At 39.2% G+C, this 20,031-nt stretch overlaps 1 protein-coding gene and 1 long non-coding RNA gene across 2 annotated transcripts in view; one reads left to right on the forward strand and one right to left on the reverse strand.

The window, feature by feature from the left end:
* GAL3ST2 (galactose-3-O-sulfotransferase 2) overlaps positions 1-20,031 on the forward strand; it is a 26,305-nt gene continuing 6,274 nt past the window's right edge. The window contains exons 1-3 of the mRNA XM_020786426.3: positions 1-866; positions 16,067-16,147; positions 18,257-18,518. Of these exons, the coding sequence (XP_020642085.2) occupies positions 850-866; positions 16,067-16,147; positions 18,257-18,518 (360 nt within the window). The 5' untranslated portion in view covers positions 1-849. The remainder of the gene's footprint in view (positions 867-16,066; positions 16,148-18,256; positions 18,519-20,031) is intronic.
* LOC140706009 (uncharacterized) overlaps positions 15,147-20,031 on the reverse strand; it is a 17,670-nt gene continuing 12,785 nt past the window's right edge. Inside the window, exon 3 of the long non-coding RNA XR_012085685.2 lies at positions 15,147-15,286. This is a non-coding gene — a long non-coding RNA (uncharacterized LOC140706009). The remainder of the gene's footprint in view (positions 15,287-20,031) is intronic.

A 20,031-nucleotide genomic window follows, 5' to 3' on the forward strand; every position in this document is an offset into this window, starting at 1 on the left:
TCAGGGGAAGTGAAATTATTATTTTCCCCTGCGTTAAACCATCACTAATGCACTGAATCAGTTAGATTACATTATTATTTTTTCTTTGCCTTGTGTGTCATGCCAAACTAGGAAACTGCCCAAAACTGCAAAAAAAAATTGTTTTTAATAAATTCACTTCCCCTATTCCTCTGCAGAGGAGCAGAGGAAGTGCAAAATTTGACCATATCCTGAAGTGGCTTATTAAACCACCTCATGATACTGGAACTTCAAACTGGAAGGAGCCTTGGCAGTTTTGACAGTGCCAGGCTTGATTTTAGTCCATTCCCAATGATCTTACACACTGCTAACAGACTAGAGTGCACCAACCTGCACCAAAAAAGTAGAAGTCTTTGACGAGGGTTGAATAAAGTGCGGGTTGGTGTTCCCTGTGGGCAAATAGGTCTGCTTATTGTGTAATTGCCATAAAAAAGAGCTAATTAATCTGTTCCTGTAACAGCAGGACAAATGCCTGTCTGATAAAGCCCTTAATAAGCTTTCAAAACATTATTAAGAAAACAAAACTTGAAACTGGCATTGAGGTTTTGAGTTTCTTTATACTTGAAGATTTTAGAGATTTCCTGTAAAGAATAAAAAAATAATCTAGCTCTTTCAGTTTGGATAAACATACTTTCATTTGATCAGTTGATGGTTTTTGCTCTGTTTTATTGATGCCTTTGTAAATAGCAACATCCCACCCACTTTATTCCGATTTCTCCACATATCTGTACTTTAGTCACTCCCTTTGCTCTTACTGGAACTGCTGAGAGACTGAGCAAAGGACAAGTCAGCTTGCTAACAAGAAATGCACATGTCTGTAGTAGAGACAGAATGAAAGGCGTCTGGAGGTAAGGGGAAAATAGTAGTATTTTACCTGCAAGAAAACTTGAACAAATATATGTTCTAACTGCATCAATGATGATGAGTCTCTGTATCGAATACCAGGACATGCTTGGGATGTTGGTGTGTATTTAATTTAAGATTAGATTGTTAAACTATGGATCTTTAGGTTGGGAAAAAACCATCTGGGAAAAATTTTATGTTAAGTTGATAGTATGTTTTTCTAGAATTCCCATAATAGTGTATAGGTCAATTGTAAATATGCTCAATATATTCTCGGAGGCTTTCACGGCCGGGATCTGATGGTTGTTGTGGGTTTTCCAGGCTCTTTGGCTGTGTTCTGAAGGTTGTTCTTCCTGTCATTTCACCAGTCTCTGTTGCCGGCATCTTCAGAGGACTGGAGTAGGAACTCTGTCCGTGCTCTGTTGCTGTTTGTTGGACAGTTGAGTATTTATAGCTGTGGGAACAGCTTTTGTTCTTTTCAGGAGATAGGGTGATCAGCGTGTTTTTGTTGTGGATGTATTGTTGTGATAAGTGGGAGACATTATATGTCACTGTGAGTGATGGCTGTCTTTAGCTGGATGATCCCTGGTCCTTGTGGCTGGGTAGAGTTCGTTGACCTTCTACAGGCTGTATTTTCCAGTGCTGGAAGCCAGACCTTGCAATCTAGCTAGAGTGGGACCATTAAATCAATGGAACTAACACAGATATTGACTCAACAAATCCCTACTAATTCAGTGATGCTAACTTACATTTATAAAGTTTTGTGTCTATCTCAGAAAAAAGCTATTGTATGCCCTTGGAAAAGGCAAGTACTTTGAGAGATGCTTGGGATGCAGTGGCAGATACCCTTTAAGTAAAAAGTTATGCCCTCAGCACATGCTCTGAACCCTTGGGTAACTCCCCAACCTGTTTTGGACCTCTTGCAGGATAAGCCATCAGCAGTTTCTGCTTATTGCAAGTATAACCTTCCAACGCATGGCAGAACTGTGCCCAGCACAATCACACCTCATTCAGTCTTCCTTTCCCTTTTTATTGTGTTGTTCTTCATCAGAGATGAGGGAAACCTCTACACTTAACTGTGGATATTTCTCCAAAACATTTCAAAGTTGTAAGACTTATTTTGCCCAGTTAAAAACAAACAAGCTGTGTCTAAACTAAAGATAGTTGGGCAATTCAGTTTTTGAAAATTCTGATGCAAACACCTCCTGTAGTGATATGCGGACCAGAAAATTAGTATCTCCCAGACTGCTAAATATTTGGATTTTATTATAAAGTTCTTAGATTAGTAACAAAAATTCATTAAAATACATTTAGAAATGTGTACTTTGAAATATGTCACTTTTGGAAATCAGTATTTTGTAAGGAGAGATGTTCAAAATACATGCAGTATTTGGGCATGTATTCCGATGTCATTTTTAACACAGAATTTTTTAAAAAGCAAAATAATGGGGAGAACAGTTTTATAAATGAGTACACACAAAAGACGCTGATGTTGGGAAAGTGTGAAGGCAAGAGGAGAAGGGGACAACAGAGGACGAGATGGTTGGGCAGCATCACCGAAGCTACCAACATGAATTTGACCCAACTCTGGGAGGCAGTGGAAGACAGGAGGGCCTGGCATGCTCTGGTCCATGGGGTCACGAAGAGTCAAACATGACTTAATGACTAAACAACAACAACACACAAAAGTGACATGGACTGGAAACAGAAATTCATCCATAGTCAAAATGCTAAAATTTAGATGCATTACATCTATGTATCGCTAAGTCACAAAACAGAAGCAGGAAGACACATTGTAAAGACAGCATGTAGTAATGGTTGTTGTCGGTTTTTTGGGCTCTTTGGTCGTGTTCTGAAGGTTGTTCTTCCTAACGTTTCACCAGTCTCTGTGGCCAGCATCTTCAGAGGACAGCACTCTGTGCCCTGGTGTAGTTTGCTTGGGAGTGGAGTATTTATGGCTGTGAGATAGGCTTTTGTCCTATTCAGGAGATGGGTGATTAGTGTGTCTTGTTGTGGGTGTATTGTTGTGATAAGGAGGAGAGATTATCTGTCACTGTGATTGATGGGTGTCATTAGCTGGTCTTTTGTGTGTAGTGATCCCCGGTCCTTGTGGCTGGGTAGAGGTCGTTGACCTTTTGCACGCTGTATTTTTCAGAGCTGGAAGCCAAGTTTTGTTGAGTTTCAAACTTTCCTCTTTTTTGTTGAAGTTCTGCTGGTGAGTGTGGATTTCAATGGCTTCCCTGTGCAGTCTGACGTAATGATTGCTGGTTCTGTCCGGTATTACAGTATTTTGAAATAGAATTTCTTGTCCAGATTGTTTTAGGGCATGTTCAGCTACTGCAGATTTTTCTGGTTGTTTTAGTCTGCAGTGTCTCTCATGTTATTTGATTCTGGTGCAGATGCTTCGTTTTGTGGTTCCAATGTATACCTGGCCACAACTGCAAGGTATCCGGTATACTCCTGCAGTGGTGAGGGGGTCCCTTCTGTCCTTTGCTGGCCATAACATTTGCTGTATTTTTGTGGTGGGCTTGAATCCTGTTTGTAGGTTGTGCTTTTTCAAAAGTTTCCCCATGCGGTCCATGACCCTTTGATGTATGGCAGAATACCTTATTTGTGGGTGGCTGTTTTTCTTCTTCAGTTTGGTGTTGTTTTCTTGGTTTGATGGCTCTTGTGATTTCATTTTTGGAGTAGCCATTTTCCTGTAGGGCCCAATTCAGATGGTTTAGTTCAGTGCTGAGAAACTGAGCTTCACAGTTCCAATTTGCATGGTCTACCAGTGTTTTGATTATGCCTCTTTTTTTGCTGTGGTTGGTGGTTGGAATTTTTGTGTAGGTACCGGTCTGTGTGGGTTGGTTTTCTGTAGACCTTGTGTCCCAGTTGGAGGTCAGTTTCGCGTATGACCATGACATCTAAGAATGGGAGTTGGCCCTCTATTTCTTTTTCCATGGTGAATTGTATATTTGGGGGGATGCTGTTAAAATGGTTCAGAAATTCTTCCAATTTTTCTTCACCATGGCTCCAAATTACGAAGGTGTCATCCACATATCGGAACCAGACTGTGGGTGCGTGGGGTGCCGAAGCCAGGGCAACTTTTTCAAAATGCTTCATGTAGAAGTTTGCTATGACCGGGCTGAGGGGGCTCCCCATGGCCACTCCATCTGTCTGTTCATAGAATGCATTATCCCACTGGAAATAGCTGGTCGTTAGGCAATGTTGGAAAAGGGCCTTGATGTCTTCTGTAAAGAACTGCTGGATGAGCGTCAGGGTGTCCTTTATCGGTACCTTAGTGAACAGGGATACAGTACTACGTCAAAGCTGATTAGTCTGTCCCTAGGGTTGAGTTTTAGGGTGCTGATCTTGCTTATGAAATGTCCTGAGTCTTTGATGTAGAATGAGGTTTGTCCAATGTGGGTCTGTAGGAGGGTTGCTAGGTGTTTGGCTAATTCATATGTTGGGGAGCTGATGGCACTTACAATGGGACTGAGTGGGATTGAGTCCTTGTGGATTTTGGGGAGTCCATTGTATAGTCTTAGTGGGAGAGCTTCTGTCTTGCAGATTTGTTGAAGGACATTGGGGTGCAGGGAGGAACTCCTGATCAGCATGTTTGTTTTGTGATTTTGTTGGTTGGGTCCCGTTTCAGGTTTCTGTAGGTGGTGGGGTCTAGAAGTTCACTGATTTTGTCCTTGTATTCTTCTGTTTTGATGATTACTGTGACATTGCCTTTGTCTGCTGGCAGGATGATGATGTCCGGGTCTGAGTTCAGGGACTTGATGACATTTCTCTCCTTTCTTGTTATGTTGCTTTTTGGGGTTTTTGCTTTCCGTAGGATCCTAGTCACCTCACCTCTTATTTCCTCTGCTTTTTCTTCTGGAAGATGATATAATGCTGATTCCATGTTGGCAATGATGTCTTCCACAGGAATTTTACTGGGTGTGACTGCAAAATTTCCTCCTTTACTTAAGACTGAGGTTTCTTCTGGGGAGAGTTGGTGTCCCGATAGGTTGATGATGATGCACAAGGTGTCTAGTGTAGGTTTCTGTCGGCTTGTTTGGCATTTGTTGATTTTCTGTTTTTGTCTGGCTGTGTGGTTCATCATTTCTTTTTCCATCTTTTTGTAAGAGAGGGTATCAATCTTGTCCCAATCTTGACTTCTCATTTTTTGGCTGATAGTCATGTGTAGGCAAACGCCTATCTCACCGCCATAAATACTCCAGTCCCAAGCAAACTACACCAGAGCACAGAGTGCTGTCCTCTGAACATGCCGGCCACAGAGACTGGCGAAACGTCAGGAAGAACAACCTTCAGAGTATGGCCAAAGAGCCCGAAAAAACCACAACAACCATTAGATCCCGGCTGTGAAAGCCTTCGCAAATACAGCATGCAGTAATGTTTAGGGTTTTCTTGTAACAGGAATGAGGAAACAAAGGTAGAAATGCTCAGTAAGCCATGAAATGTATGGAGTTATTTTGCACCAGTTTCCATTTTTCAGAACAACCAACGTGACAGGGTGGCATTTAGGAAAAAAGAAGTGAAGAGCTCTGTACAAGCAGCCCGGAAACCTTTAAAGGAAGTCCACTTGGCCTCCAAGAAGAGTCTACATACTGTAATGCCGTTTTGCAGCTTCTCTCCTTTTCAGTGGTATCATAGTAACATGGTAGACAATGCCCAGCTTCTAAATGGCAGAAGAACAGTCAGCTGGCTGTCTCCTCCATAAATTATTTTAATTCAAATTGGTCTACTCTAATTGTGATTTACTTTATCATAGTAAGTTACAGTAGGTCCATTTGAATCTATGGAACTTACAGAGGAGTTGACTCACTAAATCTCCACTGATTCAATGGGCCTATTCTAGTGTGATTTACTACTCTTAGCAATAGAATTTGGGCCATTGTATTTGTTTTGCCTATTAAACATATGCCTTAATCACAGAGACTTCAAAATAAAACATTTTGCTATGGGTTTTGGGGTTAGATTCTTCTCTTTAAAAATATATATTATTATTGGGCGGGGTGGAGTTGGACTTCATTTTTTTAATTCATATCCACCTTTTGACCCACTATATCTCAATGGGCACCAGCCACCATCACTGTTGTAAATATGAAGTCTGGCCACACCTGCTTTAACCCAGGCCTCTCCTCCTCCTCCTCCCTCCATTTACATTCTTCTTTTTTCTCCTTCCATCTAAGTTATTTTCCCGTAGGTACGGCCAGAGCTTGGAAGTAACCAGTTACATATAATGCAGTTATCTATAACATGTTACTTTACTCAACAATGAAACTTGTAACAAAATCACATTATTTATTTATTTATTTATTTATTTATTTATTTATTTATTTATTTATTTATTTATTTATTTATTTATTTGATTTATTTATTTGATTTATATCCCGCCCATCTGGTCTAGTCGACCACTCGAATAGGCCAGATGGGCAGGATATAAATCAAATAAATAAATAAATAAATTTCATCAGAAATGTAACAAATGGGAGCAGAGTAACATTTTCAGTTCCTTTCAAATTTAGCTTTTATGAGCAGCTGTACAGCTTTTTTTTTAATGTATGTATTCCCATATCAGTCCTAAGCATTTCTTTTAAAGCAAGGCAAAGACTAATGCAATGAGTTATATTTGCTATATTATGCAAAGCAAATAATAACAACATATCAGATGATCAATTATGGGGAGAAAATCACTTTTAAACAGGAGTGCTTCGCAAATTCTGGGTGTGGACCACTAGTTCCTGAGCTCTGCACTCGTCCCTGTTTAACTTTTGATTATTTGTATCCATCCACACCCAATGTCAGCTTCTTCACTCTTTTATCTGCTTCTTTCTTGTGGTGTTGCTCACCTGGATGTTGGCCACAGAAGGACTGGCATAAATGATGCACATCTAGTGTTTTAGTCGTTTATTTCTCTGTACTTCCATATATCTTTTTATTTATTTATTTATTTATTTATTTATTTATTTATTTATTTATTTATTTTATTTATATCCCGCCTATCTAGTCGCGAAGACTACTCTAGGCGGCTTACAGCAAAGTTAAAATACAATAAGAATAAAACAACAAATTACAAAAACAGGTAAAAGAAAAAAGACAATAAAGAAATAAGAAAATCAAAAATAGTCTTATGAGAAGGCCTGCCGAAACATCCAGGTCTTTAATAGATTCTTAAAAGTGCCCAGCGAGGGAGCTCCGCGAATGTCAGGAGGTAAGTTATTCCACAGGCGAGGAGCCACCGCCGAGAAGGCCCTATTTCTTGTTTTCTCTTTCCGGGCCTCCCTCGGCGTTAGGCTCCTCAGCCTCACCTCCTGGCTCGCCCGTGTGACCCGGGTAGAACTTGGTGGGAGAAGGCGCTCCGCCAGGTATCGAGGCCCTAAACCGTTTAGGGCTTTATACGTAAGCATTAGCACTTTGAAGTCGATGCGGAACCTGATGGGCAGCCAATGCAATGCGGCCAGAGTGGGCGAAATATGTTGGAATTTTTTCACTCCACTAAGTAGTCTGGCCGCCGCATTCTGCACCACCTGTAATTTCCGCAGCAGCCTCAAAGGAAGCCCCACGTAGAGCGCATTACAGTGGTCTAATCTTGAGATTACGAGCGCATGTACTAAGGTGGTGAGCGCCCCCACTTCCAGGTAGGGCCGCAGCTGGGCTATCCGCCTAAGGTGAAAAAAGGCGGTGCGGACCACCGATGCCACCTGTGACTCCATGGAGAGCACCGGGTCCAGATGGATCCCCAAGCTGCGTACCCCATCCCTAGCAGGGAGAGTCACCCCCCCAAAAGAGAGGGAGTTACCCAAATCCCCGACTGTGGGGGGGCCCACCCTCAGCACTTCCGTCTTGTCCGGGTTCAGCCTGAGCCCGTTCTCCTGCATCCATTCCAGTATAGTCCCCAGGCAGCGCTGGAGGCACAGGACGGCTTCTCCTGCGGTTGGCAAAAAGGAGATGTAGAGCTGCGTGTCGTCCGCATACTGGTGACACGAAGCACCACACCCCCTGATGACCCCACCCAGCGGCCTCATATAGATGTTGAATAGCATTTTACTGTTGATAGGCCACCATACAACACATATTATCTAGATAGGTCAAAGGGTAAAAATGCCAACAATGCAAAATAATGACTGTACAATAAAAATACAGTTTACTATTAAAATGTTTTAAACACAACCATAAGGTAAAAACAGAGAGCAGGGGAACACAGCTCTTTAGGATAAAATCAATTAAAAACACAAAGCAACAGAATAAAAGTTTGCAGAAACAGTGGTAAACTACCACCTATTAAGGGATTGGCAAAATAAAATGGTCTTTGCCCAGGACCAGATTAAGACACATTGGCTAGAATCCTGTTAGTTACACCCACCAAAGTAATTCCATCAGTGTAAAATTCAGCTACAAATTGCTGCATGTTAAGAAGCTGGCATTGGCATTTACTATTGCACACCAGTTATGTGATTATGTGTAATACTGAATCCCTACACTAACTTCTTAATTTGCAGCAACTGCTGCTGAGATTTATGCCCATGGAGTTGTGTTGTGTATGTGAGTTGTGTGCCATCAGGTCGGAACTGACTTATAGTGGTCCTAATAGGGCTTTCAAGGTAAGATATTTCAGGAGTGGTTTTACCAGTTCTATTCCCCCAGTCAGTGTCCATGGCTGAGCAAGGATTTGAAGCTTGTTCTCCAGAGCCCTTGGCCATTCCATGGAGTTACTCTAGCATAAATATGTGGGAGTAGTCTGGCCACTGAGATTTTAAGCTATAATTAGTTTTAAGAGCTCCTGTAGTATTTTTTTTTAAAAAGAAGTAGATTATTTTAATAATTGTTTACATTTGATCCTTTTAAAAGTTTATTTAGGGGTCCCTCACAAGATGAGGCCCTGAACTATAGCTTACATGGTTTGTATGAAAACCCAATACTCTTTGTGGCTGGTGTCAAACCTCCCCCTTGCCCAAACATTAGGTTAGGTACCAAGCAGACCTCTTGGAGGAGAGTAGCCCTCAGCCTGAATCCAGGTTAGAATCTAGCGACAGATCTCTGAATGGTTTGCAGGGGTCAGCCACTATTTTAAGTGATTCACAAATTTTCAATAACAGTAAAAAGAGAAATATATTTCCAACCTCCTAATTTGGCTGTTAAAACCAAGAACATTTGGGGAAAAATTGGGAATAAAGTTACATATGAAGTGAGTCATGAGCTCCAGTTCCGATAATGAAAAGAAATTCCTGGGTGGAAAATGTGACATTACATCAATTCTAGTGAGAAACAGTGCTAAGAGCACTGGGCTGTGATGTGATCGATCCAGGTTCTTGTCCATACTGAGATGTCCAGTACACTGGATGACAGTTAGCTAGTCACTCTCTCTCAGATTCACCTGACAAAGGTGTTGCAAGCATAAAGCGCACATGCTGCTTTGAAATCACTGGAGGAAAGATATGATAAAAATAAAATGAGTAATAAATCTATCAGTCTTTCAAGGCTATTAGTCTGCATCTGTTTCCATCTGGTGCACTTAGGACTCTGGTGGAAAACAAAAATGGATTCAGGGCTGTAGTCTACATGCTCTCCCTCCCCATCTTAAAGGTGCAGGAGCTTTCCTGGACTGGACTGGACTGGAGAACAACCCTCCTTCTCAGACAGATACTCTTTGCACAAAATGTTGAACAATAATACAACATTAAAAGCAACTTATGAAATATTTTGTAGTGCTACTTCTCATAGAGAATTTATTCAAAAGCACCCGACCTTTTCATTTATTAAGCTTGTTTTGATTGCTAAAGCAGGATCTTAGTTATGTCAAAGGTTTTTAATATTTAACTTAACTACACCTCAGGCAGTCTGCAGAATAGCAGTACAGCAGGTGAATCACAGATACCCACAGGTCTTAAAAAAGCAACAAATACAAGATCTTATGCAGCTCACCAGGGCAGACCTCTTGTTCAGACTTGCTCATATAAAAAAATATTTGGATCCGTGGCCTCAAGCAGATTTAACAATGTACTGTATTCATTTAACATATCCTGACAAACCATAACATTGTCCGCTTCACATCTGTTTCTAGGTTGTAAAAAAATTAAAATACTGTACAACTAGTTTACTTGAAGCAAATACAATGTTGGAATAGATTGCCTGAAAGAAAACAAAGCTGTACCCTTCTTATCATTTTCTCAAGAAAGAAAGAGGTGACCACCTAGTTTCTGACGTTCTGCTTCTCTGACATAAACCAATGGACATACACTGTAATCACTTTGTCCGTTGCCAGAAAACATTTAAATAAAGCAGGAAATTATACACAACAACAGTATCAGGAAATACATAACTAAAGATACTGCAAGATAACAGTATATAACAGTATATTGTGGTTAACAGGTCTTCTGTTCATAATATCTGCATTGGATGTACATAAAGACCATACCACCAGCACCATCACTACTACTGCATAGTCGTTAGAATCTGAGTGAATACTAATGATCCAAGATACCCCAAAATAATAGAAACCCTTGCAAAAATGACTAATAGGGTTCTTTCTGCTAGATTTCATTTAGTCTATATGTTGGCCAGCATCAGTGGCCCATGATTCAGTTGGGGAGGGGGATCCCTCACTCTGTCGCTGTGCAATGAAGCAGTGCTCACATAATTCTTTGTTGCTTTACCCTTCACGATTACAACTTATATAGTGATAACCTGGCTCACAGTAGCTATTCACACTTCCAAAGCTCCTGTTTAGAATTTCAGAGGTAAAGAATTGAATATATTTGAAACCGGACAGTAACACATGAACAACAAGAGGAGCATGTCTTTGAAGGTTATACCAATCCTAGCCATGTGTCCTATGAAATACCTTGTTAATGTCTGATGATGTCAGCTTTGGAACCTTGATTCACAAGCAAATCTAGGAAAGCAGCTTTAGTTCTAGTTCATTTCACTGCAAAGGAAGCTCTATCACAAAGGGGTTTGGGGGTTGGGAGAGATCTGTAGCCTTCCAAACGTTTGCTCGATTTCAGCTGCCATCAGCCTCAGCTAGCATAACCAACAGGCAGGGATGATGGGACCTACAGTCCAGCAACAACCTCCTTTCCACCGAAGGATAATAATTTATAATTTTGTGCTGTTAAGTCAGTTCTGACTTATGGTGACCGTTTTCTGGGCTTTCTATGTAAAGAGTACTTAGAAATGGTTTACCATTCTCTTCTTCTGGGGACATCCTGGGTCTGTGCAGCTTGCCCAAGGCCACATAGGCTGACTCTTCTGCAATGCACAGCAGGGACTTTAACTTCCAAGCTTTGACTCCATAGCCAGAAACCTAACTCACTGAGCTATCAAGTCAGTATACGTTAGGATAACAATGGTTAAAACAGAAGCTTGTTGCTTTCCAGCCTGATGCATTAAGTCTGCCTACTAAGCAAGAAGCCTTTTGTACCAGTCAGCAATATGACAGGACAGAAGCTGGAAATATTCTATTCTGAAAAACCAAGACTGCTGGAGTGCTTGTTTATAACACATATAAATGAGCATTCCAGCATTCTTGCTGCACGGGGATTTCAAATACATGAAAAACTGCCCAACATCAATCTGGACACCAAGGATCAGAGAGAAAAAGAAAAAAAAAAAGAAAATTAAAGAAATGAAGAATGTGCTGCAGACATTTGAGACTTCTCTTCTGTCTCCCTGCCACTCTGTTCAAAAGCTGTACCCATACTCTAACCTGAGGCAGCTTTATTTGAAAATAAACTCCCTGTTAGGAACAAGATCTTTCATTATGCTCAGGTTTCCATGCTGTACAGGGTATATTTTAAACCCCCTTTATACTTGTCAGATATCCGGCAGTAGGGTGTTTTTAAAATCATAGAACAGCACCTTGTACTCATATAGCTGAGTTAAGTAAAATGCATTATTCCTACATAAGCCATGTGAAATTATTACCCTTGGAGTTAGAACAAACTCCTGTTGTGATTCTTAATCTGGTTCTTTTGAAAACGACGTCACTGCCAAATGATTTTTCAGAGGAATTTATGATTGGAAGCCAGGCTTTTTGGTTACATCATAAAGTTGTTGAGCCTGAAGGAGGCTAAACAACATGTTTTTAACATGTGTTCCAGGACTCAGCATGCTTACTTGTGATCCTGGTAACTTCTGGAAATTTCAAGTTCTAAGTGCCGTGATCACTGTACTAAACAGGTGGCTATTTCTATCCATTTTAAAGTACTGTGGCAGTCTTAATGCTGTGAAGTAGATGGGTCAGGAATCATGAGACCTGCAGAGCTTGGACAAATTACTTCTTTGGACTGAAATTCCTAGCCAACATGGCTAGTGAATAAGGAATTCTAAAAACTGTGGTTCAACAGTAACATTCCTCTGATCATTGTGTGTTGTCAAATCACTTCTATAAATCAGTGACTTTCAAAAAATCCTATGGTAAACAAATCTGCTCAGATTTTGCAAACTCAGGACTGTGGCTTACTTTAGAAAATAAATGCACCTAATACAGTATTTTATCAATCTCTTTCCTGCAGCCCTCAAATTTCCCCAGCATTATTGTCTTTTTAAAAAATTATTTATTTATTTATATTTCTAAAGAATGAAAAGACAATCTACCATATTACAAATAATAAATACAAAGCTATTCCCCGCAATTCTCCAAATCACATTTATACCATTCCCCGTCACCTTTTAAAGAAATATCGACCAACAATCTAAAAATTTTTTCAAACCACATGTCTCAAAATCTATTTTATCGCCATATTTTAATAATGGCTTCCAATTTTCAGTGAATTTACTATGGCTTATTTCTCCTCTATGTAATCTAACTTTATTAGTCATTTTTTCCATCAGCAATGTATGCCATATTTTACTCGTGAATGCTTGCAATGAGAGATCTTGGGCTTTTTTTCATTTTTTAGCTATTTTAGATCTTGCGGTGCCTATAAGATTTGCAACCAATTCTTTATATTCTAGTTTCTCATTTCCCCTGTGAATAATGAAAATAACAATAATGTTTCATTAATATCTATTTTTTATTAGTCAGTGTCTCTGTCCATCTAATTACCTCCTGCCAAAATGCTTCTATTTTGGGGCATGAGATCCACATATGTTCCAGAGTTCCTTTTTGTCCACAGTTCCTCCAACATTTATCAGATATATCTTTATTAATTCTATGTAGCTTTGTAGGGTATAGATGCCACCAATGCATTACCTTCAGAACCATTTCTTTCACACTTGCTGATATAGATTTATATGGGTATTTTTTCCAAATTCCTGTCCAAATTTCCTCAGGTATATTAATATTTAAATTTGTTTCCCACACTGTTTTAGATCCTCCACCTTTTCCATATTCTTTCTCAATAATGTTTTTATATATTAGTGAGGTTAGTCCTCTCTTTTTATTTTTATCTTTTTGAATACAACGTTGTTCAAATTCAGTTAATGTTCAGTTATTGTCTTTTCTGGTGAATTTTGATCTCACAATGTACCCAAAGTATTATAGCCTCAATTTAGTCATTTTTGGTACTAGGGAGTATTGAATGAAGGTTATATAGATAGGTCTTCTCAGTCGTCTAATCAATATTACTTCGTCAGACTTTGCATTATAGTCCCAACCGTTTGTGCTATACGTTCCGTCAGTATTAGAGCTGCAATTTCATCTGATTTTATTATTTCTAGAATACAACATCTGGTAGCTATGTAACTGAAAATGTCTGTTTAAATCCACTTTAATTTTATAATCTGCTCCAGAATTTTCCCTGGAATTGATATCAGGCTGACTGGTCTATAGTTCCCAGATCCTGCTTTTTACCCTTTTTGAAGATAGGAACAATATTGGCCCTCCTCCAATCAACCGGCATTTCACCCACCCTCCATGATTTCAAGAAAATAACTGCCCTTCCGGAGTTTATCTGCTCCTATGACCACTAGAACTCTCATTCTCTTCTGCTGATGTGACTGTTCATACTGAAAATGACGGGTGCATCTGAATCTGATGTCTCAGCTTTGACCATTCTGCCTTAGTAGACCCTGCTAGATGTCCAGACTTGTAACAGAGTTTAATCTCCTGACACCATGACTCACAGCTTCCCTTGAACTGTCAAACCACTAGCTACCCTGAGGTGTGCATCTAAGAAGGAGAGATAATCATATATCACAGAGCAATGCCATCTCAGGGCATCAAACTCATCATCTACTGTTATTAAGCCTGTAATCGTAGACACTCTTACTGGGAGTGAACATCATTAAAATAAATGGGCATATGATTGCACTGCTTTTTAACATCTATATGAAACTGCTGGGAGAAGTCATATGGAGATTTGGGATGTGCTGTCACAAGTACACTGATGACATACAGTTCTATCTCTCCTTTGCTTCATCTGAAGGAGATGCTGCACACATCCTTGAGTTCTGCCTAGTGTTGATAATGGACTGAATGAGGGCCGATAAACTGAAACTGAATCCAGACTAGACAGAGATCCTACCGTTAGGAGGATTGTCAGACTGGTTAGATGGCAGCTAACCTAACCTTGATGGGTTACACTCCCCCTAAAGGATTGGGTCTGCAGTCGGGGATACTCCTGGACTTGGCACTCGTTGTGAAGGTTCAAATACTGGTTGTGGCTGAGACTGCCTTTACTAACTCTGGTTGAGTGCCCAGTTATGCTCCTATCTGAATAAGAAATGTCTAGTGACAATGATTCATACATTGGTAATCTCAAAAATAGACTACCGTAATTCTCTCTATATGAAGAAAATGAATAACTAAATAAATATAAAGCAATACTGAAATAAAATGGGGTGGTTTTTTTTGGTGACAAATTCCAGTCTCTGATGATTTAACTATGAAATTCAGTACTGGATTCTCCATATATTATTGATGCAATTGCCATTGTTTCTGCCTTGTATCAACCCTCCACTAGATAAAGCCCTTTCCTAGATTTCATTTACCTGATTTGGGGATGTATGCCCTTTGCGAACACTCTGGTGAATGATAGCTGCCACACTCTACTAGAAAATAACCATTGCAATTCCTGAATTCTGGGTTGGTTTATAAATTGAGAATGGCCTGTCATTTGTTTTCCTAACACAATGCATGAGTGTAAAGCAGTGCCTTATGCATGTTACATGTGTGGAGATGGCTGTGCTTTGCAATGTTATACAAGACAGAATGCAAATAACTCAGCTTTTGTAATTTATATATCTGACACCACCCCTTTCTCTGTGAGAACTATGGTTCTCTGTAGCTCAGAGTCCTACAGAAAAGGAACTTTGTGACATCTAATAAATTTATTTTAGCATAAACATTTATAGATCAGGTCTGTTTTCTCAAATGTATAATGTGGTATCCTCAGTCAAGAGATGTTCACAGAAGCACTTCATGATCTGGGGTGGAGTGTGTGACTTCACATTAGTTTGCAGTGCAAAACCTCCCTGCTCACACCACCTGTGGATATACAGATTGATAAAATGAGAAAAATATTACAATGAAAGACATCCACATGGGTAGCCATGTTAATCTATTATGGAAAAGGACCAAAAGCCATGGAGCACTTTAAAGCAATTTTTCTGATATAATAATGTATTATGATATCTTCTATATCTGTCTATCTACTCACATGTGTACTATATATGCACACTGTGATAATTTTATGTAAAGTATAAATGTACAGCAGACAAGCATGACAGTAATTCACAACAGTGGTAACGCTGATGGCACAATCTTCCTTGCCTTACTCTGGACTTTTCCAGATGAAGATTTTTCTGAAAAGAAGCTGTTTGCAGAGAAGTGCCCTTTGTAAATAGAAAGCCTGGTTAGCATCACAATGCTTTCTGGCAAAAAAAAAGGGGGGGGGGGAGAAAGGGAGAAAATGGAGGGAAGTATTCCCCAGTTTGGAAGAGTCATGTGCTATTTTATCTGGATTGTGTATACTTGAAGAACTGTACTAGCAAATTGTGCCATATAATCAGTTCCACTTGTAATAATGCAACTGCCAATAAACAGTATGTATATTTATAGCAGTAAAAATATGCATCACAATTTTTACGTGAAAACAGGAAATTTAATAAATAAATACTATGTTGTGGAGGTAAATGAGTTACAACATACAAAATTCTTGTATGTTGTATGAAAATCGGTGGTATACACATGGCCCAAGAGTTACATCAGTGCTATCATATTAGAAAATCAAAACATATCTTGTTTTTTTCTTTTGTTTTTTTGCAGGTATATGAAACCATTTGCATTGTTCACTCTTTGGCTGGGAATAGTTACAATGATAGGATTTGTTCAGCAAAAGACTGCCACGTGAGTTAATTTCCCAAAATGGCTACACTAAAGTGCGACTCTGTTAGAAAATTAAATCAGTTCTAAAATATTTTAAGTTATTACAAGGTGGATTGCAAGGTTAACAGAACAACTAGATAGGTATTAATCCTACTGTTTGCACTGTTTTCCTCACTATTCATCTGAATATTTATTTCCTCAACTGCACAACCTTAACACTAATATGTAATGTGTTATGAAACACTACCTTAACACTAAGTATATGTTATGAAACATTGGGATATCTGTTTTCTGCCACAATGAGTGCCAGCAGGGAATGGATGGCAAAAGAAAAGAGCACTGATAATGGCAGAGGAGAAGGGAGACTGTGTGACATCCAGACATTTGAAACATACCCTCTTGGGATAATTAAACATTTCTGTGTGAATGACAATAGTTATTTGAATGCTCGGGTAAGGCACAGAGAACCCCAGGTCAACCCAGGGTAATCTCCCCTGTGACCATGCTCTATTAGACCTGTTCCTCCTTTTTTGCACTGGATTCCATTTCCATTAGACCAAAATAAAGTTTTATCTAAAAAAATCATATATGACAATAATTCAAAGAATGCAGAACATCAACTTAACTCCCTATACTACTCGGTTCAGTGTGAGAAATCCCCCTCCAAAGTTGGAGATAGACCTTCAAATTTAGCAGAGAAAGTCTTATCTCAATTCCAACGGTCTTGCAATGTCCCCAGGAGGCTCTGTACCACTCACTACTTTGATGCCATAGAGCTGGGGAATGCTGAGGATGGAGTGAATGAGACACTGGCTTAATAGGATCCAAAGAACTCCTCCTCTTCAAGTGTGCCCCCAACTAGGCGAAGAATTTAGACCCAGCCACAGACTTGCAGTAGGATGGAAATAGATCTTTCTGAGGAAGAGATGAAGAAGCTTCTGCTAGGATAAACAGGAATCTTTGAGTCTCACAGGAGATCTGCTTCTAATGACATGCTAACTGTATCATCAGATTTGACCCTGAAATAATGCAGTCCTGTGCACTGGTAATATTTCTTGATGCTGTAGAAAAATCCTCACTTGGGCACTGACAGGTGATCCATAACTGGTTCTAAAATGCATGTACAATTTGCAACAATAATAACAACAAAATATATAATGTCTAGAGTTTTTTTTTTCCAGTAATGGATAAAACATCTCACACAATGAAAGCTGCAAGAGCTCAGCTTATTCCCATCCACATGGATTCCTTTTTTATAATACAGGTTGACCATAATAGTGTTCAGGCTGCTTAGTTAGCCTATATATATATATATATATATATATATATATATATATATATATATATATATATATATATATATATATATATATATATATATATATATATATATATATATATATATATATATATATATATATATATATATATATATATATATATATATATATATATATATATATATATATGAAAAAGTAGTTGTTTTTTCCATGTATACACCACAGATTATTTTCTGTATTCTTTTAAAAAACTATTATTTTATTGTCTTCACAATTTCTTTTTTTGTTTCTCTAAGTGTTTTCTTATGCTAAAATTAATTTGCTCATATTTTAATCTGCTCAAAGCAATCTGTTTCTCTCTTTTTCATCACACTAATTTGATTTGAATATATTTATATCAATCTTTCTGATGCTCAAGGAAGGTAAACAACAAAGATAGTCAATGTTTTAAAAACAAACAAATTACAGTTAAAAACATTGGGGGGAGGAACCTGTTGTGTAACTTTGTGCCAAGATAAACTGAGTTGGGCACCAGAAACAGTTAATTTAGATTTAAACACCCATTTTCATATGCACAAAATTTGAAGATTATAGGATACTGCACCTACTTAGTGGCACTAGAATTGTAGTAGACCCTACTGCTCTGCCTCCAGGACCCCTAGATCTTGCCCACTGCTGCAGGGAGAATCCAGATGGGTAGTGCTGGAAAAGATTCACGACCCGTGTCTTTATTCTTTCCTTAACAAGTTATTTCAGAAGATACAGAAGTAGTAGGCAATGTAAGATTATCAAATGGAAAATGTGATCACTAACAATAATCCTCTTCCCTTTTCTTATGCATTTTCTGTAGAAAGCCATGGACTATTGTCAAAACCTGTCAACCTACCACTCATGTCATGTTCCTCAAAACACACAAAACTGCCAGCAGCACTATCCTCAACATCCTCTTCCGCTTCTCAGAGAAACACAACCTCACTGTGGCTCTTCCACGTCACAATGATGTTCACCTGGGTTACCCCTACTCTTTCAGGGCATCCTATGTTGAGGAGTTCAAGACTATTGGCCCAAACTTCAGCATCATGTGCAATCATCTGAGATTTAAAGCACTTGAGGTGAGTGCAGAACGGGGGTCCTGTGCAATCATTATTGCTTCCTCACCACTCTGGTGTTGTCAGTTGGTGTTGTACTGTAGTTCAGGTCTGCAAAACTGAACAGACTAATATTTCAGATGCATTTCTGCATAGATTTAACAAGAATGAGATATGTTAATTCTGCATGCCTGACTACACGTAACTTATATTGTGCCTGCACTTAACCAGTGTACATATACAGCCAACATTCTATTTTTTGAGTGTTTACCAGTTTAGAAGAAAATTACACCAATATCACGTTGGTTCAGCTCTTCCTGTACTGTACCATTCTAGAATATATGTGGCGAATAATGTGTTTGTATCTGCTCACCATTGGTGCCTGCACGGGAAGGGAAGGGGGAGTTCTTTTCTCCATCCAGAATCCTACACTTCTTTTTTTTTCAAAAAGATAGCCATGTTAGTCTGTTTCATCATGTATGACAAAAATAAAATCAAAATAATTGTGGCCACGAAGACTAAGAGATTTAGAACCTTTCTAGATGGATATATAGCTTACCATTTGGATCGGTTTGGGTGCAATTTGATTCAAATCAAATTACAAGGACAACATGTGTTTTGATTTGGAGCGATCCATCCCACTCCTTTTCAGACCTGTCCTGCTCCTTTCTGGCACAATGTGACGGCTTCTGTTTGTTTGTTTTTTACACGATTCAGTGTACTCCTAATTATCCTCTTGTGTAGCCTGTGTGGATGGTTAATTTGCACCTGAATGGAGCTGTGGGCAGTGTTATCTGAGGTGACAACCTTGTGAACTACTCAGTGGGTTTTGATATTTTAATGGATGATTGGAAACCCCCTCCAATATTTTCATTTTCTCTACCACTTTATTTTTTAAAAAACATTTCCCTATTGATACAACATTATTCTAGATAAATGAGATACATTGGCAGTATTATTATGCTAGCTAGATGCATTGCTGTTTTGCTATGTCACTTGCTTTGTTTAACCAAAAAAAAAAAAAAAGGAAAAAGGGAAAAAAAGGAAAGTTATTGTAGTTACTGCTGAATGAGAGCCACGGGGAAAGGCAGGGTGTGGGACTATATCAACTCCTCACCTCCCCAAATTCATCAACAAATGACAGAATCTCTTCCTCTCTCCCATCCCAAATTATTTTTGGCTTAGTGGTTGCTTATGGGGGAAGAGATGTGTGGAAAATAAATAAATGCAATTTCTGGGAAAACCAGCTGGATTGGAGACTGGCTTTCCTTGACAGCCTCCATTCTGAAGAATACAACTGAGTTGCCTGCTCAGACTCTAATCCCCCAAGGCAGCACAGTCCCAGCAGAACCTTGGCTGAGGAGAAAGGCAGGAAAAACGGGGAGGTCCACCTGCCTCGTCTCCACAACATTCACGTCAACGTTTTTCTTTTGTGCTGGTACCACTGCTAGAAGCTTGTCATGCCACCACTGTTGCCTCCTTGCTCACAAGTAAACCTGGAGAAGTTTACTTGTGAATAAACTGGCGAACCAAAGAC

This window comes from Pogona vitticeps, chromosome 3 (genome assembly GCF_051106095.1).
Source record: "Pogona vitticeps strain Pit_001003342236 chromosome 3, PviZW2.1, whole genome shotgun sequence".
NCBI lineage: Eukaryota > Metazoa > Chordata > Lepidosauria > Squamata > Agamidae > Pogona > Pogona vitticeps.